At 37.5% G+C, this 27563-nt stretch overlaps 1 protein-coding gene across 47 annotated transcripts in view; it reads right to left on the reverse strand.

Moving 5' to 3' along the window:
- Positions 1-27563, reverse strand: part of CAMK2D (calcium/calmodulin dependent protein kinase II delta) — a 309552-nt gene that overhangs the window by 6838 nt on the left and 275151 nt on the right. For all 47 annotated transcript variants that reach the window (XM_024356257.3, XM_024356250.3, XM_063809802.1 and 44 more), the window contains 2 exons: positions 6322-6397; positions 890-984 (listed from right to left, as the gene is read on the reverse strand). In XM_024356257.3, the coding sequence (XP_024212025.1) occupies positions 890-984; positions 6322-6397 (171 nt within the window). The remainder of the gene's footprint in view (positions 1-889; positions 985-6321; positions 6398-27563) is intronic.

A 27563-nucleotide genomic window follows, 5' to 3' on the forward strand; every position in this document is an offset into this window, starting at 1 on the left:
GGCAGGAGTCCAGTGGCATGATTATAGCTCACTGCAGCCTCAATCTCCTGGGCTCAAAGTGATCTCCCATCTCAGCTTCCCAAGTAGCTGGGACTATAGGTGCTTGTCATCATGCCTGGTTAATTTTTATATTCTTTGTAGAGATGGGGTCTCACTATGTTGCTCATACTGGTCTTGAATTTCTGGCCTTAAACTATCGCTATCCTGCCACCTCAGCTTCCTAAAGTGTTGGGATTACTGGCATGAGCCGGCGTGCCTGCCTAATTTTTTTATATATAGTTTTATGAAAATGTGAAATAACATTTTTTGTAACTGCTTTATAGCTTATATTATACATTAACTGCAACTTGCTTGAAGTGTATTCAATCAACATTACTTTTTTTTTTTTTTTTTTTTTTGAGATAGAGTTTCACTCTTGTTGCCCAGGCTTGCGATCTTGGCTCACTGCAACTTCCACCTCACGGGTTCAAGCAATTCTCATACCTCAGCCTCCCAAGTAGCTGGGATTACAGGTGTGCACCACCATGCCCAGCTAATTTTGTATTTTTAGTAGAGATGAGCCTTTACCATGTTGGTCAGGCTGGTCTCAAACTCCTGACCTCAAGTGATCCACCCGCCTTGGCCCCCAAAGCGCTGGGATTACAGGCACGAGCCACAGTGCCCAGTCAACATTAATTTTTTTACAAAGATATTTTTTAAAACACACCAAAACTGTAAGCCAAGCCTGACATATTTTTTTTTCAATTTTGAATACAAAACCATTGTATGGTTTCAAATGCTGGATGAAGGTAAAAACTCTCATTGTAGAAAAGAGCAAAATAATCTGCAAATTTGGGAAAATTCAGAGAGGTTTAAAAAGGGCATGTTATTAAATTAGGAATAAATGTACCATTTTCAAAGTAGAATCGGTGAAAATCCATCCCTTCCACTAAATTACCCAAAGCTTCAGGTTCAAAAGCAGTAAGGCCTGGGTCACAGATTTTTCTGTAAAAGAAAAATAATGAAAACAACCAATTAATAGGTGCTTTAATGTGTTTTGTTGTTTCATGTGTAAACATTCTGATTTACCAGTCACTGAAGGAAAGAGCCTCTAAAAACACTTACATACAAAAGTTCTATCATAAACCTTGGCAAGGTGGGTTGAGGAGCAGACTCTTAAAAAGACATTTTGCAGAGAACTCTGATAGGAACAAACTAATTTATCCAGTTCAAGCAGATGATAATATACAATATTTTAGGAGGCCCCTTTTTATAATTTCTACTTTTTTATTTTTAAGGTGAATTTTCCAGTTTTTCTAACTCTTGATTGAGGTTTACTATTTTTTAAAAATGCTCTCCAAGTCCTATTGTCCAAGTGTAAGACACTCTCCAAATCCTATAAAACTATCTTTGATTCTGAAATTAAATACTTCTGCAATAATAATAATAATAATTATTATTATTTTTGAGACAGGGTCTTGCTCCATTGCCCAGGCTGGAGTGTAGTGGTGCAATCATGGCTCACTGCAGCCTCAACCTTCCAGACTCAAGCAATCCTCCCGGCTTAGCCTCCCTAGTAGCTGGGAGTATTGGCGTACAGTACCATGCTGGGTTAATTTTTAAATTTTTATTTCTAGTAGAGATGGGGTTTCCTTATGTTGCCCAGGCTCGTCTCGGACTCTAGGCATAAGTGATCCTCCCACCTGACCTCCCAAAGTATGGGATTACAGGGGTGATCCACCATGCTTGGCCTTGGAATAATTTTTGATGGACCACATATCCTACATTCATGTCAAACATGTATATTACAATTGACTTGAAAGAAAGTATCACACCCTACACTTCCTGGCAATGTCCACGAGACTTACATCTTATAATTGTGTTTAAGTTTATTTTATTTTTAAAATGAAATCAACAGAAGGTTCAAATGCTCATATTGGTTTTCTTTCTTAATCCTAGAAATATGATTCAATAAAGGGGTGCACAATTTTAAATATTTGGAAAAAACCAATGAGCTTTCTTTGGAGAAATTTATTTATTCAGTAAAGAATTGCTGAACACTTACTATGTGGCAGATATTCTTCAAAACAAGCAATTATACAATAATCAATACTAGAATAGATGAAAATGTGAAGTGCTCAAAAAACAGATTACTAATAGACAGTGAACAGGAAAGGTTTAAGAGAGGAAGAAAATTTGAGCTGGGCTTTGAAGAATGAGTAAGAGTTTTCCAGGTGTGTGGGAGGTGGTGGGCAGGGGGAGGACAGCAAGTGCAATGGTCTGCTGCTGTGAAAATGCAGAGTATGCTTGGGGAATGATGACTGGTTGCTTGATATGGAAAGCAGGGTCACTGTGTTATGTGTGTAAGGCCCCTGGAAATGCAGAGAAGAAAATATTTCCTTTGGGCCTATGGTGATCAGCGTAGGCTTCTCAGAGAAGGTGACAAGACCTGGATTTGAAGAATGAATGGGAGTTCACAAGGTAGATCAAATGGAGTACAAATCAAAGGATTTTGGACTGTTTATTAATTTGCCCCAAAGGGTAATACAGTGGATGGGGCCACATCTAATTTCATAGAGAAATTCCCCATTTGGGTGGAGGGGGAGCAAAATTTTTTAAATGTTCAACAGAAACACAAATTTCAAAAGTCTAACTCACTGTAGTTCCTCAAAGTGCAGTACTGTTTATAGAACGTGGAACCGGTGTTATTTAAAGAATACCTTTAAAAAGTAGAAATCACAGTGGATATCCTTTGTGCCTTAAAGATGATGGGGGCAAGGATTACAGTAACCTTCACTTCAGATTGCCTGCTGGGCAGGCGTTTTTAAGCTTAAAATCAAATATATATAGTCTCTTTCTAAGAAGCAAAATGGGAAGAACAGCGTTCCTATGGTAACAAGAATTTATTCTGCCAGGGGCTATTACTTCCTCTATAAATATGGTTTTTGGTTGTCATTATCAGTGAACCAAAATTTCTTACTGCCTTACATCAGTACTAACATAATCTGGGAATCACTGTGCCATGATGGATCTTCTTACCCAGCCATGAAAAAGAGTCAGTATATTTGGAAATGTGTGTGTGTGTGTGTGTGTGTGTGTGTGTGTGTCTCTGTCTGTCTCTGTCTGTCTGTCTATCTATCTCTATCTATCTATCTATCTATCTATCTATCTATCTATCTAATCATCCATCTACCCCATAAAAGGCTTTGTATTAATGAAAGATCCACAAAGCTGCCATTTGACATGTGGGTGTGTGTGATCTGAACAGGTGTTCTAAGGACCAGCTGACAGGGATACACCAGTACATTCTACCATCCCAAAAGCTCTCGAATGGAAGCCCTGTTGGATTAGCTCTGGCTGGAAAGTACAAAATCAGGCCAGATTATAAGTCTCCATAGGCAAAGATATTAGTGAACTGGTATGATCCCAAGGTTTAGCATTATTTAAAATACCCTATTTTAAACTGAGAATATAGGAAACATACACTTTTGCCTGGCTACAATTGCTCCCTATATAACAGTAGTATCTGTTTATAAATTTAGAAAGAATATAAAAGAAGCAGGAAAAAAATTCATACACAATTTTACCTCTCAGAGGCAACTTCTTTTTTTCTTTTTAACAATAACAAACACAACTTTTTATCATTCCACAAGGAAATGCTATTGCAAAAAAAAAGATTTTTAAAAAAAGAATAATCTTATTCTTTGGATAATCATATGTATCTAACAAGGATATAACAGCAACAAGAATTTTTAAAAAGCAGGTTCTATGGCACAGCTATAAACAATTGTTTAATAGGGAACGGTTGTCTCTGAAAACAGACTGTTCTTCTTAACTCCAATTTTTACTATTTCTTTTATTCCAAGTATGCCTTATTAGGTCATGATAAAGAATGGATACACTCATACACAAGTATATGCATGTGTTTATACATATATGCACACATATTTAAGTTATAAGAAGAAGCTCCTGATATAGTTTCCGTCTTACATTTAGCTAATCTCGTCCATATTTTATATTTTGTGTTTATTTATAACTAATGATAAAAGTAATACTTGCTTATGTAAAATTTGGGAAGAATAAAAAAAGCAGGAAAAAAATTCACACATAATTTTACCTCTCAGAGGCAACTTCTTTTTTTCTTTTTAAAATCTAATTTGGCATGTTTCATTCCACTTTTAATACTTTTTATTTATTTATTTGTTTATTTTTTGAGAAAGAGTTTCACTCTTGTTGCCCAGGCTGGAGTGCAATGGTGCGATCTCAGCTCACCGCAACCTCTGCCTCCTGGGTTCAAGTGATTCTCCTGCCTCAGCCTCCCAAGTAGCTGGGATTACAGGCTTGGACCACCACACCTGGCTAATTTTGTACTTTTAGTAGAGACGGGGTTTCTCCATGCTGGTCAGGCTGGTCTTGAACTTCCAACCTCAGGTGATCTGCCTGCCTTGGCCTCCCAAAGCGCTGGGATTACAGGCGTGAGACATCGCACCTGGCACTTTTAATACCTTTTACTTTTGTAGTTGTAATAATTATGTACATACTCTTTTAAGTCCTGCTTAATTTTCAGTAAAAACATCATAAATATTTTTCCAGGTCGCTAGAAACTCAACATAACCATTGTACCAAAGATGATTTAATGGGAATGGTACTGTTGGGCATATACATTGTTTCCAATTTTTCACTATTATCAATTTTGCTTCAGTATATATCTTTGTTCACAAATTTTTGTTCATGTTTTACATAAAAAATTTATACTTGTTAAATTCTTATAAGTAGAATTATAGTATTACAGTAAAGTGAGCCTTTATAAAAGCTTTCAGGTATATAATAACAGATTATACAACAAAATATATTACTAATCCCCCCATATCTGCCACCACCACCACCCTGAAAGTTTGCACCTAATTGTGTTTTATTCCATGGTGGAGGAAAGTCACCATTGTCCTGCAGTATCTGCACCTTGCTGGCTATCAGCAGAATTTACATCTCTGCTGACTTTATAGGGAGAAGAGGCTCTTGCATTCAAGTTTGTGTATACTTAATTAGTTAACATGAACATGCCTTTACTAGTTTACTTGTCATTTATATTTCCTCCTCTGATAATAGTCAGTTCATGTTCTTTACCTATTTTTCTACTTTTCAACCATATTCACGCAATATAAAAAATTAACTTTTGATATATGTTTTGCAAATGTTTTTCTAAGTTTGTTTGTCTCTTTTATTCTTGGTTTTTTAATTAAAGTATACACGTTTTATCTATTTAGGTATAATCATATTATGTTCTCATTTATGATTATATCTTCAGCTTTTGGATCTTTCTAGCCAGAGATCAGATTCAATCTCTGTTTTGCATTTTAAGTCTTTCACTGGGGTGGAACTCATTAGTTGCATGGTGTAAGGAGAAGGCCCTATTTAAATTGAATGCTTTATTTTAACTTCAGCAAAGTAATTTCCTTCATAGTTCCTATGATCCAGGAGTTTATAAACTTTAAATAAGCATTAGAACCCATTCTTCAAGTAAAGTTTTCCTTAAGATACAAACATATAAAAGAGATGCAGATAAAGTTGAGCTGTACTGGCTGAAGAGAGAAGGCTGCCTCATGTCACCTCCTAATCTCTTTCTCTGCCCCAGAACCTCTGCAGAACTGCAAGGGAAAACATTTCTTAAGCTGAAATGCACATTTTATGTACTTTCATATTTTTTTGTGTGTTTGCTCACATGAATTGCTCTGCCTGGACTGACCTTTTCTCATCTGGACTTCTGTATGTGTGATGTGGGAGTGGTTATACATCTGCATATTTACAAAGAAATCTCCAATCGTTGGATCAGAAGTCAAGCCTTCTCTCTGTGAAATCTTTTTTCTTTTCTTTTTTGAGACAGGGTCTCACTCTGTCACCCAGGCTGGAGTGCAGTGATGTGATCATGGCTCCATGCAGCCTCGACCTCCTGGGCTTAGGTGATCCTCCTGCCTCAGCCTCCCAAGTATGTGGGACTACAGGTGTGCACCACTATGCCTGACTAATTTTTAAACTTTTTGTAGAAACGGGGTCTTGTTTTGTCACCCAGGTTGGTCTTGAACTCTTGGCCTCAAGCAGTCTTCCCACCTTGGCCTTCCAAAGTGCAAGGATTACAGGTGTGAGCCACTGTGCCTGGCCTCTGAAATCTTAAATAAATTTTTCTCTCCTAGGGGCACTTAGTCATTTATACCATGAAATAAAACTATTGTTGACATATCAAACCTTGAATTAAATATATGTGAATTCAGACGTGTTGAAGAATGCATTCATATAAAAAATATATTTACCATATGCATGAAAGCAAAGTAAACGTCTGCTACTCACGTGTAGGCTTCAAAGTCCCCATTGTTGATAGCTTCGATCAGTTGTTCAGTGACTTTGATAATCTCTTGCTTTCGTGCTAAAGGCAAAAATATGGAGTTGGGTAAGAATAAAAGACAAAAGTCATATTAAATATTCTTTTTCATTTTTAATTTTTGAGATAGGGTCTCACTCTGTCACCCATGCTGGAGTAAAGTAGCGCAATCACAGCTCCCTACAGCCTTGACCTCCTGGGCTCAAGTGATCCTCCCACCTCTGCCTCCCAAAGTGCTGGGATTACAGGTGTGATCTGTGCCCTGCCAGAATCTGCATTTTAACATGACTCTCAGGTGACCTCTGAGTACATTCATGTTTGGAAAGCACTGCTATTTTCCATTTGTTTGAAAACAACAGTCACCTGAAAGGTCGGTCAAGGCTATGTTTTTTAAAATTAGTTTTTACTAAGGCTGGGCAAAGTGGCTCATGCCTGTAATCCCAGCACTTTGGGAGGCCAAGGTGGGCGGATCACCTGAGGTCAGGAGTTCAAGACCAGCCTGACCCACACGGAGAAACTTCATCTCTACTAAAAAAAAAAATACAAAATTAGCCGGGCTTGGTGGCACATGCCTATAATCCCAGCTACTTGGGAAGGCTGTGGCAAGAGAATTGCTTGAAGCTGGGAGGTGGAGGTTGCAGTGAGCCGAGATCACGCCACTGCACTCCAGCCTGGGCAACAAGAGCAAAACTCCGTCTCAAAAAATAAATAAATAAATAAATAAAAATAAAATAAAATAAAATTAGTTTTTACTACCTTAACTTGATTGGATTAGTAAACATACTTCTCTTCATAGTTAACAAATGTTATTAAAGACAATCTTAAAAAGTATCATTCTAATAATATGTCTATCTTCAGAGTAAAGATGATATCTTGCATTGAGATATTGAACTTTATATAATTATTTGCATTTTCTCACTTTTCTGCTTGACAAACTCTACAAAAGGATGCCGATACTGTGACTGGCCTTTGTTTTTAGACAAATGGCCTTTAGTGAACTCTACAAATTGAAGAAGTGACATATGAATCAATACTGTAGATGTAGGCAGATAATAAGATGAAAGCCTCCAGGTATAGCTGTCAAACCCAACACCAATCATGATTTGTTTCTATTCCTAGCCCATAATTGGTGAAATTATTAATAGTGGTTTGGCTCAAATCCTATCTATTCAGTGAATTTGTTTCTACTGACATCTGCCTCAAGTGTTCTTTCTCTTTTTTGAAAGCCTGCAGCATCTGTATCACTCGGCAATTATGCATATGCTATCTCTTGATACCTTCTTTAGTTTAAAACACATTATTACTTGTTTTAAATTGTTATTAAACTTTCTGTACTGTGTAATGTGTCTTCCTTGTTAACTTAAAAGCTTCCCGAGGGCAAAGAACATTTTATTTTCTTGTATAGCCTAAAAAGCTTTGTTCAGTGTCTTTTATGGAATAGATGCTCAATGTTTGTGAATTTAATCAGTTGAGACTAATAAACTTTTCTTGATTTCAGAACACTGTTCTCTTATTTATAAAATTACTGCATGAAATATTTTAGAAATCAAATTTTACTGGATTTTAAGAATATTGCGATATTCCCTTAAAATCACTGAACATAGACTGGGAATCACAAAATGTTACTTCCCATCTTATCTTACTGAGGTAGTGAGGCTGCTATTGATCACGAAGAAAGCTGACCTCAGGTTTTATTCTTTATTGACTAAAGAAACCAGTTTGCATTTTTTATGAATCTGATCTTCATCAAGCAGATTTTAACCACAAGCTTAAATGCTTACTTTCACTCTGAAACTTCAGGTTACCTAGGTGATGACATTATTTAAAAATAAATTTTCTATAAACCACATTTTACTTCATCGAGACTATATGAGACTATATCATAACAAATACAAGTAATAAACTATCCTATAAAATGTGATTAAGTTAGTCCATAATATGGTTGCTAACAATGTCAAGGTCTATAATATTAAAAAATCACTATATGGGTTAGAATTCATATTTAGTTACATAATTACTTTTCATTTATATAAAGTAACATAACACAGCTCCTACAGAAGTCCAAAACATTTCTTGCCCTTGCTCATTTGATTGATGAATATCAATAATACATTCAACAGCAAAACATACTGACAGAAGTGGTATCAGGGCATGATTTTGTAATAAGGATCCTGCCAGTGACACATTTTAGCTTAATTCAGTTAGGCAATAGGTGATTCATCTGTCTGTGGCCTCAACAGTATGAACATTTGGCAAAAGCTAATGACAGCTGACCCGATTCTGGAATATAAGGGATACGGGTGAGGAGGATCTCAGAAAATGAGATTATAAAAATGTGGCCACCAAAACTTCTCTCTCACATGAAATCCTCATTTCAAACTAACAGATTTTTTTTTTTTTTGGTCTGATATACAGCTGATAGGAAAAACTACAGTTTAGAAAACATGGCCAATTTGAAATGAGCATAAGATCAACGTCCTTCGTGGAGCTTCATTAGGGTAGGCTTCAGTTTATAGAGTGTGAAGAGTTTAGGATCACTTCCTGAAGTTTCTGAAAGTCTCTGCACTGCCTCACAAGCATAATATGGAATTAGAATCATCGGGTGTATATGGCCATCTTTTACTTTCTGAACCACTGTGGAAATACGCATTCACTCTTAAGTATTTTGCATGCCACAACTGGCTTAAGGGTTGTCCTGCATAAACAAAGCAACACAAATTGCCTTCTCTCACTTCTTATGCTTAGAAACGATGGTGCTTTCGCTGGCAGGACAACAAATGGGAATTAGCCAGGATGCTTCCGTGCTGTATCACCATAAAAACAATGTGACTCGTTTGGCTTAGGAGGGGCCTGGAACTCAGGAATCTATAGAGTGCTTATTTCACTGGGGCAAAGGAGCTTGAGTGAGTCACAGGCGGCACATGACAGCTGACTCTTTAAAGGAAAGCAGAAGGCTGGAAATGAATCATTTGTATATAGTAGTCAGCTTGTGGTTGGAACTATTGCCACAAGCCCAGCATCTGACCTAGAGGAAGAGTGAGGGTTTGGTGCTAGCTAGCTCTACTCTCAATCAGCAGTGAGGGTGAGGAACAGTTACTGTGCCAGTGGCTTGGACAGACAAGTTGTGTGGGGAGGGGGTCCATTCTCATCTGGCCTTCCCTCTTCCTGAACACCAAGTAATAAATAACCACTCCAAAAGTCAAAGTGGAGAGCTTGTGACGTGTCCCTAATTATACCACGATGAATGCAGAATGTACCAGTAAGGTGTTCCCTGAATACCAGAAGCTTCTTCCACTCCAGAGCTAGCCATTTAATCACAGGAAGCTGTTTACCTACTAGGTTTATTTCTAGAACTGAAGTGCTCAAGCCTATACTCACAGGACACAAAGTACTTTCTGGCGATTTCTAGATTCTTAGGAAAAGGAAAAAGAGAAAACCAAGTGGGAGAGATGTTCCAGGTTCTGAGTGGAATTACTTTCCATGCAATTATGCACAAAGAATTGGGAACATTTTCCCTTTCAAATTCATATATTTTTGGCTCTTGTTCTAAGAGGCCTGGAAGAGTAAGATAAGGGTGTGAATGATCCCAGTGTTTGAAAACAAAATAAAACCCAAGAACTGAGAGTAACTACATAATAAAACAACTTACAGATTTCAACATTTCCTCAAACATTAGATTTGGTTACTATAACAATACTCAGGAATGCAGTGATTATTTCTTGGTTTAACAGATAAATAAAGGGATTATGGGCATTGCCCAAAGGTATGGAGTTTGCTGATCACTCCTTCCCACCTTCTTGTCTTGGAACACTCTCCTTTTACTTAACTCTCTTGCTTTTCTACATGTTCTCATTCTCATTTGCCATGTTATCCTTCTCTACCTGGATATTAAATGCTTCAATTCCTTCTAAAGACTCAATTTGAGTCCCTCTCCTTATCTCATGCTGCAGCCCTAAAGTCCTGTGTACACCAGTGTTTTAAATAGTCATCTATATTCCAATGACTCCCAAATTGTTAACCTCCTTTCTAGACTCTTCCTTCAGATCTATGTGTCAAGGCTATTTTTGAGCCTCCATTTGGGTATCTCAAATGGACCTCAAACCCAACGTATACTGAACTGAGCTTAAGAACTGCCACCACTACAAGCCTGCTTGCTCTTCCATGGATCCCCATTTTGGTGAATGGCAAGATCATCTCTCAGTTGCATAAGCCAGAAAGAAACCTGAGGATCATATTTGACTCCCTAAATCCAGCACCTCAAGCCAATCCATTAAGTTCTGTTGAATTTGCCTTCCTCTTCTTTTCGACTTTTTTTCCTCTTCACCCCCACTCTCTCTGGGTACAAGCACCCATCATTTCTTGTCCAGGCTCTGTAACAGCCCTCTGATTAGTGTTTCTGCAACCAATTTTGCTCTTCACTATTCTGTTCTCTACAATGCAACCACCTCTCTCTCTCTCTCTCTCTCTCTTTTTTTTTAAATGCCTATCTCTTCAGATAACCTTCTATTTGAACTCTTCTAAAACCTTCTCACTGCTCTCAGGATAGGTACCTGAAGAGAGACTACAAAACCTTGCGTAATCTGGACTCTGCCCATCTCATTAGACTCATTCAGACTCTTTGACTTTATCTTCTCCAATCCACTCTTGCTCCTTTGTTTTACCAATTCAAAATGGACATTCTGCCTCCTATCACCAGCCCTTTATATGTACTGTCTTCTCTTCTTGGAAAACTGCACCCCCCCATTTTGCTCCTACTTCTTTTATCAGATCTCAATTCAACTATTATTTCTTCAAAAATGCCTTCCCTGGGCCAGGGGCGGTGGCTCATGCCTGTAATCTCAGCACTTTGAGAGGCCGAGGCGGGTGGATCACGAGGTCAAGAGACCATCCTGGCCAACATGGCGAAACCCCGTCTCTGCTAAAAGTACAAGCCTTAGCTAGGTGTGGTGGCGTGCACATGTAGTCCCAGCTACTCGGGAGACTGAGGCAGGAGAATCACTTGAACCCGGTAGGTGGAGGTTGCAGTGAGCTGAGATTGCACCATTGCACCCCAGCCTGGTGACAGAGCGAGACTTTGTCTCAAAAAAAGGAAAAAAAAAAAAGTCTTCCCTGAGCCTCATGTTAGGTCAGGTCCCCGCGATGTTATGAATTCATACATAGCTGGCACCTGATTTTTAAAAGCACTTAGTACACTTGTATTTACATATTTATTTGCATGTAACTGATTAATCAGTTTTCTCTATTACTCTAGAAGGGTGGTACTGCACCATTGCATCTCCAGCAGATAACACAGTGCATGGCGTATAGGAAATGTTTAATAAGTATTTGAATGAATAGTAGGTCCAGAACGAACTCAATTGGTTTCGATTCCCAATCCAATGACCTTTTTAAAATATATGATGGTACATTATTTGGTGATAACCAGACAGCCTTTAAGAAATATAAAACTGACAAATGGAAATAATTTAAGTATAAAGTAGTATGTCTTATCGTTTATTGACAGAAAACACTTTTTGACTTGTCTAAAACTGATCATCGAACTCCTTTGTTTTCCTGACTTACTCATTTTTGCTAATGAAACCACAATTTTGCCAGTCTCCCAGCTCAAAACCTGGGGTTTCTTCTGGATTCAATTCTTTCTTTGTTTCCATATCCAATCCTCCATGGATCATTATTTTTCCTTAGCACTTCTGATGATGTTTCCCAGGATACATCCTTAGCCTCTTAATTATTTCATTTGCTTACTCTTGGCAATCTCATTCACTCCTCTGGCTCTGACCGCATGCTGAAGACTGCCAATTCTCTATCTCGGAGACCTTAAATCTTTCTAGGCTCCATGCTCATATTTCTAACTGCATTCTAAACATCTGAATTTGTCCTGGCATTTCAGACCCAGGGTGCCCAAAATGAACCTCAGTATTTTTCTCACAAAGTCTGATGCCTCTCTGGAATTTCTCATCTTGGATAGTGGCATCATAATCTACTCAGCTGCCCAAACTGGAAGCCTTGCTATCTCCTTTCTTTTTATTCCTCATAGATCTTTAGCCATTCTACATTCTTCCAACTCTTTCTCAGAGCCATTTCTTCCTCTCTAGGCTCACTGCCACTACTCTGATTCAGGCTCTTGGAAGTTCCTGACCCTTCCTGCTCCCAGGTCTCCCACACCGGCCTCTCTCACTCCTCACTGTTGCAGAATCATCACTCTATAGAACAGAGCTGCCATTGTCCCCCACCCCTTTAAGGTTTCTAGTCCCCCTCCTCTCATGGTCTAGAAGCTGAAGCCCAAAGTTCTCTGTTTTAAAGATCTTCTTACTTTTCCTGCTTTATCTCTTGACACTTTTTGTCCTCTAGGGCTTTTATATATTCTCCAGCCACACCAAGGGGCTCACCTTTCCTCAGCTAGTCCTGGCTCTTTGATAACTGTACTTTTCCTGCCATTTTTCCTTCTGCCAGAAGCTCTCCCTCTTCTGCCTGAAAATCTTTTTCAATACCTTGCTCAAGTGTCACTTTGTCTGTATTGCTCTTCCTGCGTGCTTCAGACCCAGCTACTTTACGTTACTTTGATCTTACTGCATTATCACGGGATGTTCATATATCTAACTAGAACTTGACCAGTTTATAGTCTGAACACCTAGTACTGAGTCAACGTCCATAAATGCATGCATGTATGAATAAACATCAATATATGGTTAGACAATATATATAAAATACTGTGTACATTTTAAACCACTAGATAAATGCAAGTATGTAGACAATTATCATGTATGATAGCAGTTTGGATGTGGTGGTGCTGAGAAGGCACCTTGGATACTTCAGAGTCTGCATCAGGACCAAAGTTTATGAGGCTGCAGTATTTCAGATGCCGGAATAGCAGCAGATTTAATCTTAAAAGTCTAGTAAGATAAACCAGATACTTCTAGTCAATGTTTACATTTAATATTTCTTTTCAAGAGGGTTGAGTGCAAAGAAATTCTAGTATTTGAGCTTGAGCTTTTCAGTTGTTTAGATTTTGGATTAATCAGTTTATTGAAGTGAAACTACTTGATGATAAGCCCTATTGAGAGGTCTAGCTGACTACAATGAAACTTGGACCACAAAATAAACTGAATTTATACCTGCAAATGTGTCTTCACTGGGATGTTTGCAGAGTGTCATATGTTGAAATCTTTTAGTGAATTGTGCCTAAAAAGCACTTATTCAATGATCAAAAGCTGTGCAATTAAAATTGTTGTATAGCAACAATTTTTGTATCATCTTAAGTTAGCAATTCTATTTATTTATTTTCTTAATATGTCTAGTTCTATTTAATTTAAATCCTTCTTTCTACATTTCTTACAGGTTATTGGGTACTTGGCTGTCAGAGACTTGAAGGACAAGGAGGTTAAGTGACTTGCTCAAGTCATCTAGCAAATTCAGAGGCTGTGCCAGGGTTAGAGCTTTATTTGGCTAAGGTTCCCCTCTGCTGTTTAATTCACTGATCTATGTTCCTTTCCAGCCCACAGTGCTTTATTCAATATGTTGAAATCATAAACTTAAATGAACCACCTAAACGCCTTTGAACTTGCTCTGGCAAGGTGACTGACTACTTAATTACTAGGCTAAGGGTGTAATTAATTATTACATCAATTTCACACAACTGGGTGCCCCGTGGTTTTATTGTCTTTTTCCATGCTGCCATTAACAAAATTAACCCTTGGGAATAGTTACTATTTTAGGCAAATATACAAATTATGCTCTTGGTAGTTTTACAGAAAAAGGTGCCTATCAATTCAGTTATATTTGGCATTCTCTGTGCAATTAGCGGCTTGTTTCTCTGTGACTTTATTTTTACTTCACTAGACTGATGTAGCAGTTAATGTTGGGGAGAGGAATTTTCATAATTTTGGCTTTTAAAATCAAACATCACAGATTCTAAAGTTGAGTGATTTAATATTTTATTCAAATATAAGACCTGGCAATTACTAAATTTCTATTCACGAATGTTTACTGTAAACCTCTTTTATCCAGAAGTCACCTGTTGAATAACATCAACTTTTCACCCTTTAATTACTAGAGGCTTTCAGGATTAAAAAAAAAAAATATAAATTATTCAAACCATCTTTGAACTTTGCTATATAATGCAGAGTAGTTTCATAGTACAAAATGATAGTTAACTGGGGAAGAAGTAATATCAGTCTTAGCCCTGTTAAATTGCTATAGCCTAATAATAAATAATTAACAAATCTTTAAGATCAGAAAGATCTAGCATTGGGATCATTTAGAATAAGTACAAATAGGTTTATGTTTTTTTTAGTTTGCAAGGATATCATGGGTTACAGTAAAATATGGTCATGTTATTCCTAAAATTACCTTTGACCGGAAATGGAAATAAAATATTTACTATTAAATTAAAGGAGGTATAAAGTATTTATAAAGATTTTCATTAAAAAATGACTTAAATAAATGTTTTAGAGTCTAAAGAAACTATCTATGATTACACAGAACATTTGCTTATGTGAAAGAATTCACTCTAGCCACATTAAAGTAATTGGGTAACTATTCTGCCACCCCCAGCTGACTTGCAGAAGCTAGAAATAGCACAGCATTGTGAATACCATTGAGTATTTCAAGTATTAAGATGTTCCATGAATCACATAGGTGTGGTACCATTTCCAGTTAAGAGTTGATGACATGGAAGAAAAAGATTTTAAGAAACTGGTCAAAGACTCACATCCTCTGCTCAGATTTAAGATTATAAAGTCTCTTGGCATTCAAGTTTACACATTTGCATGATCAGAGATGTTCTAAGCATTCTCTAAGGGTATCTCTTCTCTCCACTGTGTAACCAAGGTGATGGCCACAGTTATTTTCTTGAAAGAAAAAAATTCAGACGTGGAAAAGAGACAATGAGACCAATTAGACATAAAGTTTTAAAATATTTGGAAAGTCCTTTTTGGCCTTTTTTTTTTTTTTTTTTTTTTGGTCATGAAAGCAATCCAGCTGCCCCTGGGTGCTGTAATGATTTCAACTAACTCTGCTAATCAATTTTATATTAGTCAAAACGGAGCATGTATCTTTCAGGTCAAGAGTTTATTTATTTATTTATTTGTTTATTTTTTGAGAAGAAGTTTTGCTCTTGTCCCCCAGGCTGGAGTGCAAAGGTGTGATCTCGGCTCACTGCAACCTCCACCTCCCGGGTTCAAGCGACTCTCCTGTCTCAGCCTCCAGAGTAGCTGGGATTACAGGTGCCTGCCACCACACCCAGCTAATTTTTGTATTTTTAGTAGAGACAGGGTTTCACCATGTTGGCCATGCTGGTCTTGAACTCCTGACCTCAGGTGATCCGCCCGCCTCGACCTCCCAAAGTGCTGGGATTACAGGCGTGAGCCACCGTGCCTGGCGGAGAGTTAATTTCAAAGTGTTAATATTCTGTCCTCCCTTCAGTATTAATAGCTAGAAATATAAAAAGTGAGAATGGTTAAAATCCTTTACAGTCATGATAGTAGGTTTTAATTTCTTTCAGTGATTTCAGTTGCTGTTGTTTAGCTTACAATTAATTTAGCTTCTTTTCAATAACTGATTTCATCCCTTTATGAAAAGTATACTATTTGAACTTAGTAAATAATAGAATTTAGTTTATTCCTGGGTTAAGTTCATTTATAGCCACATTTTCCTGAGTAAATAAACTGGTAAATTTGTGAATGCTTTCTTGGATCAAGAAGGCAGAAAGAGCTGAAGAGCATGTCCTCTCTACCAAATAAGCATCATATCCCTTTGCTGGTTTTGAATAACAAACAAACAAAATTCCATAGTATCAACTGAACTGTTATGTCCTTGAATTTATTTTTTGAGAAAGAACTAGGCTGACTATATTAAGAGTACTCAAAATGTTATTATGCATCCATAATTATTGAACTCCAAGTGATCTTTTTAAAGGTATCTTCCCCCCATCTTCTTGCTAGTGTAGGCTCTCAGTCATATTTCAGTGTTTCTCACACCAATGTTGCCTCAATGAGGTAGAAGCTAAGCAGTTTTACCAACTAACATAGTATGAATATTTCAACTATAAGAATATCATTTCACTTCTTTGTGTTGCATACTTCTTATCTTATTTTGACTCAGGAAGTCTCTTCTCCTGGAAGAGACTGTCCAGATAACAAAGCAGATCTTTTACTACACAGGAATATGCAGCAGCATCTCCTATCATTGTACTTTCATGTTTTCTAGCTTATTCTTATCTTCAGCAGCTGCAAAAATAGTAGCTTGTGCTTTCATTACAAAGCCCATCACTATCCAGTCCATAGCTCCCTGAATCAATAAAAGATAATCTGCAAGGGCAGATTATCTTCAGTGAAGTGGGAAGAAGAAAGGCCAATTTACAAAACATATGGGAAAATCAGTCTCCTCCCATTCATTGTTTAAAACTACTAAAGCATCTGTAATCAATAGTAAGTGGGGAACTAGTGGAAAAAAGTTTATAATACAAATAAAATAATTACGGAGAATTTTTCCAATTTGGAAAATTATGAAAAAATGATAGAACCTCTTGATATGTCAGGAGTATGTTGCATTCATCTATGGCATTGTAGATCCAAAGGCCAGGGCTCAACGTAATATGTGTGCCTATATGCCCAACTTTGATGATTACTGTAGCTTTCTCAGATGTCAGACCATTGGACTGAAAAGGCACAGCATTGTAAATCTGTGTAAATTTACAATGGTCTGTCACAACTTGCAAGACTTATTTAGGTTTGGAGGAAAATTATTTATACTTCCCATTTTTACCACACACACATTCACATAGTGATGCTGAAACTGCATTTGCAAAAATTACGACAACGAGATAAATGTGACATAACTGACTTTATCTTGCTTTTAACCTCACAAGCTAACTGCCCTTGCTCATTCCTGGGTGTAAACCAAGCCAACTATGGGAGAAATTTACTTTACGGTTTAACTTTAAAGCAAGGATGATTACAGGCCTTTCCCAAAATTATGCCCCCTCCTTGTTCAGGACTGAAACTACCTTCATAAAACTAATAAAAGGCCACAAGGTTAAAATTATGGTAGAGTCTTGAATTTGCTAAGATCTATGAATAGTTAAGCAATAACCAGCTATTGTTCCCTAGTTTGCTTACTGATCAGGAGTCATGTACCTGGAGGTCACAAGATATATAACTTCTTCAATTACCCCTAATAGATAACATTACTATTGTAAAACCTAAGATTGGTCTTTGAGATATTTTTCAGACTTTTGCATTCTGGTGAACCAACTGATGCCACCCTTTGGATGTGACTCATACAAAGGAACTGACTCAACCGGTCCTGCAACCCCCACCCAGAAACTAACTCAGCACATGAAGACAGTTCTGACACACCTATGATTTCATTCCCAACCAATCAGCAGCACCCTTTCCCTAGCCCCCTGCCTGCCAAATTATCCTTAACAACCCAAGCCTCCAAGTTCTCAGAGAGGCAGATTTCAGAAACATGTCCTGTCTTCCTGCTTGGATGCCCTGCAATAACTAAACTGTTTCTCTACTGCAACATCACTGTCTCAGTGTGTTGGCCTTATCTGTACAGCAGATGAGAAGAATCCATTGGGCTGTACCCATGTGAATGCCTATAACTCTTCCAATGTCGTCATGCATTTGAAAGCAATGATAAGACTCGTAGGCCCAAGAGCCATTTCCGTGCTTAGTTACTACATTGGTTAAAGCTTACTTTGGGAAGATAAAAATATCCTATCATACCAGAAATTACTAAATGACTCACAGTAACACATGCTTTTTAATAAAGGATACCTCACATTGGTACTGTATAATCAGTTTAGCTCTGGGATATTTGCCTCTAAATTCAGCTTAGATAATTAATTTAAAAATTCTTGTTGAAATATTGGGGCCCAGTTGGCCAGGTGCAGTGGCCCATGCCTGTAATCCCAGCACTTTGGGAGGCCGAGGTGAATGGATCACTTGAGGTCAGGAGTTCGAGACCAGCCTGGCCACCATGGTAAAACCCTATCTCTACTAAAAATACAAAAATTAGCCAGGTGTGGTGGTGGGTGCCTGTAGTCCCAGCTACTCGGGAGGCTGAGGCAGGAGAATTGCTTGAACGTGGGTGGTGGAGGTTGAAGTGAGCCGAGATTGTGCCACTGCACTCCAGCCTGGGCAACAGAGTGAGACTCTGTCTCAAAAAAAAAAAAAAAAAAAGACTATTGGGGCCCAGTTTTACAGGTCCAGTAAAGGTGTTCTTAGTTTAACCAAGGCAACTGCAGTAAAAATTAAATTTATGAGCCATATATTTCAGAACCAACAACATATTATGTATTCTCATTTATTCCAACATGTATTATAAATGTAAATTACCATAAATTATGAATTTATTTCAAAATTTAATGTATAGTTGATACATATTTGTGAGTATGACTCCTTCAAAAGATGAACAGTCTTCAAAGACACCATTCAAGTTACTTAATAAGTAATTAATATTCCACACTTAGGAAATTTGCATTTATATTATATGAACTGAGATTAAGACAACAGTAAGAATTTTACATTAAAAAAAAACTGGAGATAACATGAAAATATTGACTTGGAGGTTTCAGAGAGGATGACTACTGAGAATGACTACAAAGGTTATCGCTGGCACTTGCATAGTCAGATTACAACCACACAGCACTTACCGAAGTGAGGTTAATTTAACTAACCCAGATGATGAAATTCCTCAATAACTTACAACACTGCTCCTGTTACAAAATTGTAGTACAGATTTAAAGAATACCAACTCAGGTACAGATGTTTACACACATCTCAAACAAATGTGTTTTTGTTAGTTTTATTCTCAGTGACAGGTAAACACATTTCATGTTTATTAACTCTTCATATATTTAAATAGCCCTAAGTTCCTTCTTAGGCTTCTCTCTTCTTATAAAGATTATGAGTGAAGAGCTTCTATTTCTTGAAGAGAGACTTAAATATACAATCTCATATGCTCACACTCTTCCTACATTGGTCAAAATACCACTTAAAAAATCACAACACTCTTTTGGAAGTAAGTTATTTTTTCTGTCATTACGGACCATTAACCTTTCCAGAGGTATTTCTTTACTGTTTAGTAATATGTTTACATTTTTGTGTAGCTTAACTTTGTGTAATGTGGTACAATGTTTAATCAGAATGCTATAATTCTGTGTGAAGTGGCCTAGGCATGGAGTAAAAATACTCTACTTAAAATACTCACGGCCCCAAAACATTATTTTCTCCAGTGGAAAACATTTCCTAATTCAAATTGTACAATTGTAAAAAAAATGACATTTGGAGCAGGATTTTTTTTTCTTTCTTTTTAAATTTGAAAACACATAATGGTATAAGTTTTTGTCTATTATCCCAACTTTTCCTGAAATCCAAATTCTCTCCATAACATTTACCATCTGTGTTTTGCTAGACAGACATGCTGTAAATAACCACATGCAGTGATGTTAATAAAGAAACCAATGATCCTGTACACAGTCAATTCAAAAACAAATCATAGGTCTTTCACATTTAATCTGTTAACTTCTATCAAGATAGTTAGTTTCTTTTGAGGAAACACTGAACCGGGTAATCACAATTTCTAAAAGGGACATTATATGTTATCGTTCTTGAGATATTTTGCTTGAGAAGTGTTTAAGTAATTTTGCATAGATATGCTCCTTTTTAAATTCACATTTTACTTTTGTGGAAAACAATCAGTCTACATATTTTTCTTTTCCTCTCAGCAGTGATAATCAAGACACAGGCAAAATTGAGCCAATTTTTCAAAACAGTTGAACATATCCAGAGATAAAAGGACCACTTCAAATGAGGGATGACTTTGAGTTATTACTTAAAACATGTTTAATAAGTACAAAATATGTCTCAACTCAGAATTAATGTAAAAACCTCATAATTAATTCATTAATCTATTAAGTGCCTATTATATGATACTATGGAGGCCAAAAGTAGTGAACTAAAATACTTTAATTGTTTAAAATTAATAATGAGTTAAAAGAACACCGTCATCTTCACAAACACTTTAAAAAAACCATCAGTTTCGATTTTAAAGCAAAAATGAACTTGTTTTCTGCACTTGGGCAGCTTTATGTAGTTTGGGTATTTATGCACATAGGTTGGCTGGATGTGGGTCTTAACATTTATACCTACTTATCTAAAATAAATGTTTCAGAAAATAGAAACAATGATGTTTAAAAACACACACACAGTTCTCTCTGGATTTATGGACTGTTTTAAATCATGGGCCAGGAATTATACTAGGCATTTAATAGACTGTATCACTACTATTCAACATGAGTATGCTCTCTTATTGCTATTATTATTTTCAGGTTGAGCCATATGAAATTACTTTTGTAGGTAAAAAATGGTTAGGTATTGACATATTATTATTATTTTTGTTTTAGAGATGGAGTCTAACTCTGTCGCCCAGGTTGGGGTGCAGTGGCGGGATCTTGGCTCACTGCAACCTCCGCCTCCCGGGTTCCAGCAATTCTCCTGCCTCAGCCTCCTGAGTAGCTGGGACTACAGGTGCATGCCGCCACACCGGCTAATTTCTTTTGTATTTTAGTAGAGACAGGGTTTCACCGTGTTGCCCAGGCTTGTCTCGAACTCCTGAGTTCAGGTAATCCGCCCGCCTCGGCCTCCCAAAGTGCTAGAATTACAGGCGTGAACTACCGCACCCGGCCAGCATTGACATATTATTATCCCTATTGTACATATGACTCAGAATGGTTTACATGAGCAGTCAGAATGCATATTCAATGAAGAGCTGGGCTGGGATTCAAATCTAGTATATTTGACACCAAAGCGCGTCCTCCATTCCAATAGGAAAAAACATCCTATGACTTAATGCTATGATATGAATGTATGCGTCCCTACAAAGCCCATGTTGCACCTTAATACCAAACATTGATGGTATTAACAGGTGGGGCCCTTGAGTGGTTATTAGAAGGGGACTAGTGCCCTTATAAAAGGGCTTGAGGGCCAGGTGCAGTGGCTCACATCTGTAATCCCAGCACTTTGGGAGACCAAGGTGGGCGGATCACTTGAGGTCAGGAGTTCGAAACTAGCTTGGCAAACATGGTGAACCCTTGTCTCTACTAAAAATACAAAAATTAGCTCTGCATGGTGGCGGGTGCCTGTAATCCCAGCTACTCGGGAGTCTGAGGCAGGAGAATTGCTTGAACCTAGCAGGCGGAGGTTGCAGTGAGCCGAGATTGTGCCACTGCACTCCAACCTGGGTGACAGGGTGAGACTCCTCTTCAAAAACAAAAAAAGGGCTTGAGGGATTGGCTAGTCCCTTCCATTCCTTCTGCCATGTGAAGACACAGCAAGAGGTGCCATTTTTAAAGCAAAGAGCAAGCGTTCACCAGACATCAAGTCTGCTGGCACCTTGATCTTAGACTTTCCAGCCTCCAAAACTGTGAAAAATAAATTTCTACTATTTATAAATTACCCAGTCTGTGATATTTTGTTATAGCATCACAAATGGACTAAGACACTTTTAAGACATGCATTCTCGGTGTTTTTAACTCCTAAATTATGGAGCGAGGTAATTATATGTACAAAAACCTACACAGAAAAAGTTGTAAACTGATCACAACTTCAGGAGAATTCCGATCATTTTAGTGGCTGCTAGGACATGTCATGGTTGGTATCCACTATGCTTCCTTCCTCTACCAATTAAATATTTATTATTCCCACTATTGCCCAACACTATTCTAGATACTATGAATATGGCTATAAACAAAACAGACAAAAATCTCTGCTCTACAGAAACTTACATTTTAGTAGGGGGAAGAGGAACAGGAAACAAGTAAAATAGATATTTCAGATAATAAATATAAGGAGAAAAGTAAAACAGAAGAATGGGGAGTGCTGGATTTGGAGGGATGTAAATTTTCATTTTATTTTATTTTTTGAGACAGAATCTCACTCTGTTGCCCAGGCTGGAGTGCAGTGGTGCCATCTCAGTTCACTGCAACCTCTGCCTCCCAAGTTCCAGTGATTCTTGTGCCTCAGCCTCCCAAGTAGCTGAGATTACAGGCATGCACCACCACACCTGGCTAATTTTGTTGTATTTTTAGTAGAGATGGGGTTTTGTCATGTTGGCCAGGCTGGTCTCAAAAACTCCTGGCCTCAAGTGATCTGCCTGCCTCCCAAAGTGCTGGGATTACAGGCATGAGCCACCATGCCCAGTCTGGAGGGATGTAATTTAAAATAAGGTAGTAAAAGATCTCACAGAGAGGGTAACATTTGATAACATTTGGTCAGAGACTTAAAAAGAGAAAGGGCAGTAAGCCACATGGAAATGTGTATCAGGACATACCAGACATGGAATAGTAAGTGCAAGGCCCTGTGGCAGGAACCTGCTTGATACATTTCAGAAACAGTGTTCCTGATGCACATATAATAGGACATTAAGTCAGATGGCAAGGCAAGGCATGTCTGAAGGAGCCCTGGTCATGGTAGGCCTTTTAATAGATTCTAATGTCTTTGGCAGCCACTGGAGAATACAGAGCAAGAGCAGCACATGATCTAATATATTTTTGAAAGTGTAACTCTATTCTCTGTTGAGAATAGACTGTAAGCAGAAGCAGGTCAATGGCTAAGAAGCTATGTCAATAATATCAGCAAAAGATGATTATATCTTAAGTTAGAGTGATGGCAATGGAGTTGGTGAGCAGTAGTCAATTCCAAAAAAAAGTGTGCATTTTGAAGGAGAACTAGTAGGATTTTCTGAGACCGCATGTGGGGTATAAGCAAAACTAAGGAGACAAAGAAATTAAAAGAAACTGAGGAGACAAAGAAAGACTAAGGATGATGATGAAGGTGTGTTAAAAGCACTAGAATATAACATAGTCATATCAATTCAGTTTTCTTAGATGCATTTGAACACAAACATATTAAAAATGGTTGAGACATACTATACGGGAGTATTGCAATGAGTAATGCAGTAGTGCAGACTGCACTGATAGTACTATGGAAGTGAGGAGAAATTAAAGAGAAATGTTCTTTGGAGGTGACATTTAAAAATATAACTTAATCTATAACATATTAAATAAAATAGTTGTATAGAGAGGTTTTATATTTGTTTTTAAAGAAAACACAATTGAGTAGTTTGGAAATGTTCAGAACTCATCACAGATTTTAAATTTTGTTCTAATCTGAAGAGACGAAATCAAACATCCAAAGGTATTTGCATATTGCAAAGAATTTCCTTTGGATACTGAAGTAGTCACATATATGTAATCAGTGGGATAATATAGCTTTGGCAGAGAAGTTAGTTTCACCACAGTAAAATAAATCATAGCAATGCCAATACTTAAATCAGTCTTTTTGTACTAAACATGTTGCTCACTTTCATATAATGGATTGGCAAACTCTGCTCAACAATGTTGGCCAAGGGAAAAATGTTACGCTATTCCATTTTAAAAGAAATAAAGACAGACTACCTAATTCACTGAGTTTCAAAGGCAAGATAGTTTATCCACTCATGCACTCTGGAAGAAACTTTAACATGTAATAAAATTTTAATGCAAAAAATAGCTATTCACTGGAATGGGAAATGCACTAGCAGATATAATTTCATTGAAGAGGATACTATAAAACTAAAAACTCCCTTAGGAAAAAGCTAAGCCTTTTTAGCCTCAGTCTATTTTACTATATTCAGCACACAGAAGGTGCTCAATCTTTTTTTCTTGTTTTTAAATGAATGAATCCAAGTATTTCAAATAGAGGTCTCTTTGTTAGGCATTACATCATGTGTTACATTCATCTGAAGCATTCTGTGTTTGTTCACATATGATAGCAGCTATATCCTTATGCTTCTTTTTTTTTTTTGAGACAGAGTTTTGCTTTTGTCGCGCAGGCTGGAGTGCAGTGGCACAATCTCGGCTCACTTCAACTTCCACCTCCCGGGTTCAAGCGATTCTCTTGCCTCAGCCTCCTGAGTAGCTGGGATTACAAGCATGCACCACCACACCTGGCTAATTTTCGTATTTTGAGTAGAGATAGGTTTTCACCACATTGGCCAGGTTGGTCTCAAACTCCGGACCTCAGGTGATCCACCCGCCTCAGCCTCCCAAAGTGCTGGGATTATAGGTGTGAGCCACTGTGCCTGGCCGTATTTATTTTTTTAATGCACATATTATTTCTTGTTTTAGCCACTGCACTCCAGCCTGGATGACAGAGAGAGACCCTGTCTCTAAAAAATAAAAAAATGAGAAAACAGTAAAAGGTCAAAATCAGAAGCAGAAATACATAAGGGAACTAATGTGGAAGGTGTAAAGAAAATGCCCAATTTTTATTTAAATGAAAAAGGGGTGCATCTATGAGAATGTCTGTTTCCATATAAGCAATAATTGGTTAAGTCAAGTAAACAGAGTCACTTTATGGATATTTTACTAAGAATCTGAATTTTGTGTTAGGTAGGGAAGATACCGAGAGACTCATGAAATCTGTGGGGCATTCTGAAACAAAGAATTTAATTACAGACTTGTTGAAAATTACACATTTTACACAACAAGCTAAGACCTTTCCCTATATACCCATTCTATCCAAACTTCCCTTTCTTACCCACTCCCATCCTGGGTCCTGGTTCCATTGTGATATTCACAAGCCTCATCCCTTCTACCCAGCCATGGAATTTAGTAACCCAATGTCTAATTCCTAAAGAGCAATTTATAGTCCTTTTTCCACTTCTCTTATAGATGACTAGTCCAGGAATAGCTTTAAAATGTCTCTATCTCTCTCTAAGAATGAGTCTAGATCCCTAATTCCTGTCAAAGTGCTTGGTCTTCTCTGAAAGGAGGCCATTAGGGCTAGTATGATTCCAGATCTCTGCTTATATGATTCCAGATCTCAGGACATTGCAAACATAGTTGCAATGTCCTGAGTCCCTTCTTTATTGTATTTCTTGATTTTACAGGCTTGCTGTACAGATTAAATGAGATTTTTTTAAAAAGCCCTAAAACATAGTGGTAAAATGTTTTACAAATACAATGGTACAGCATTTTATATATAGATGCAAGACACCAATTGATTCTATTCAGTAGAATTAACTTCACAAAAACTGACAAATAACATGCTGTTATCAATCAAGTCAACACATTCCTTTATAGCCTTAGAGCTAAACTTTATAAGTAGAAATGGTTTTAAGGTTCTTTGGGGGCTCTTTACAAAAGATAAGCTATTATCCTGAATTATGTTTCATCTTTCCTCATTATTTAGGACCTCATACCTGATCCCAGGAGCAAAAGATGATTCCTGCAGATATAAGATTAGACTGTGCTACCTAACTTGGAAGTCTTCATGTTTGATAGAAAACCTCCCTGGCAAGTGCCTTTGCCACTAACCTTTCTGGAATACTTTTACATATTATTAAATGCATACGATATAATATTGGAGTAATGTGAGGGCTGAGGGATTCCATAAATCCCCAAGTGGTTCAGTGCAGTGGTTCAAAGCATGATCCCAGCTCCTGTTAAAGCACTTAGTGGTTATATGATTTAACCTCTCTAAGCTTCAGATTGTTCTTTTGAAAGACTGGGTTAATAAGACCTACTTAACAAATGGAGTTTTAAATCAGGATAATGTAAGGTAAAGTCTTTAGCTACTCTGTGATCATTTTTATCCCAAGGGTAAGTCTTTGGTAGAAACTATGAGCCTTGTTTATTAGCTATTTCTGCCCACTAAAATCTAACTTTCATGAAAGTTGAAATCCTATCTATGTTGTTGCCTCTGAATATCCAGCACTTTTAACAGGGCTTGGCACTCAATAGTCCCTCACTAAATATTTGCTGAAAGAGTAACTTACTAAATAAATGTAAAAATGATCAGCAAATTTCTTCATGCCTACTTGTCCTTTATCATTAGCCTACAAACTTGATCTAGACTCATTCATCCTAAAACATAAACAAAACAAAACTCAACCCTCCCTTGACCATGTATCTCCCTTTAGACATAGTCTTAAAACTGGTCTAACCATCTTTGGTCTTATAGCCTTCAAATACATATGCCACAGAATCACCAGAGTGTTCTACCTATGGACATCTTACCACATCTTTCCTCTGCTTAAAACTTTCTGATATTCCTCAGGTGCTTGGTACATTATCTTGCAGAATCATCCTTGTCTATGATGTATGCCTCTCATCTCTTAATATTAGATCAGCTCAAGCTCCTTCATATGGCTCAATGCTCCCATAACTAGCACCTTCCCTCCTCTCAAGCTTGATCTGCTACCACTCTCCAACTTGCATTTCATTCTTCAGTAATATCCTGACTGCCTGCAATACCTCAGACATACCATGCTTTGTTTCTGTGCCTTCTATTGGTAATGTTTCTCCTCTCGCACCTTCTTCACCTGGTTAATAGTACCTTCCCCTTTAAAGCTAAGTTCAGGAGTTTTATCTTTGAGGAGTCCTTTCAGAATGACCATTGGTGAAGAGATATGAAGAGTGAATGAACTCTCTCAGATTAGACCAGCTTTCTATAAGCTCAATTTTCAGAAGAAAGTCACAAAAAAGAGATTAAGTAGTTCCTCCTTTGATTTTTTTTTTTTTTTAAGAGACAGAGTCTAGCTCTGTCATCCAGGCTGGAGTGAGTGCAGTAGTGCAGTCATAGCTCGCTGTGGTATTGAACTCCTGGCCTCCTCTTGCCTCAGCCTCTCGAGTAGGTGGGACTACAGGTGTGTGCCACCATGCCTAATTTTTATAAATTCTTTTTTTGTAGAGATGGGGTCTTGTTATATTGCCAAGGCTGGTCTCAAACTCCTGGCCTCAAAAGATCCTCTGGCCTCAGCATCCCAAAATGTTGGGATTATGGGTATGAGCCACTGGGCTTGGGTGATTATAATCTTTTCTTACCTCAGAACTATTAAGAAAACTCAATATTTCAGTTTTAATATATTACAGAACTTTGGAAAGGAAAACTCACAGCAAAGATACAGACAGAAAATGTGTGCCATCACATCTATCCAATAAATTGATTGCATTTTTACCTTATGGCCAAAAATACCTCCAAGTACAAGAATATTAAGCCTGAATCCTTGGCATGTTTATGTTTTTCTTATACCCAATCTCTGCTTCCTGATGCTATACTTACATGATAGCCAATGCTGTTAAATTATTTTTTAATATAACAACAAAGCTTGGAAATGTTTAGGAAAGCTGCCTTGTTGAGTTTCCCTCCCTGGACTGAAC

The sequence above is a fragment of the Pan troglodytes genome, chromosome 3, assembly GCF_028858775.2.
Source record: "Pan troglodytes isolate AG18354 chromosome 3, NHGRI_mPanTro3-v2.0_pri, whole genome shotgun sequence".
NCBI classification, from domain to species: Eukaryota; Metazoa; Chordata; class Mammalia; order Primates; family Hominidae; genus Pan; species Pan troglodytes.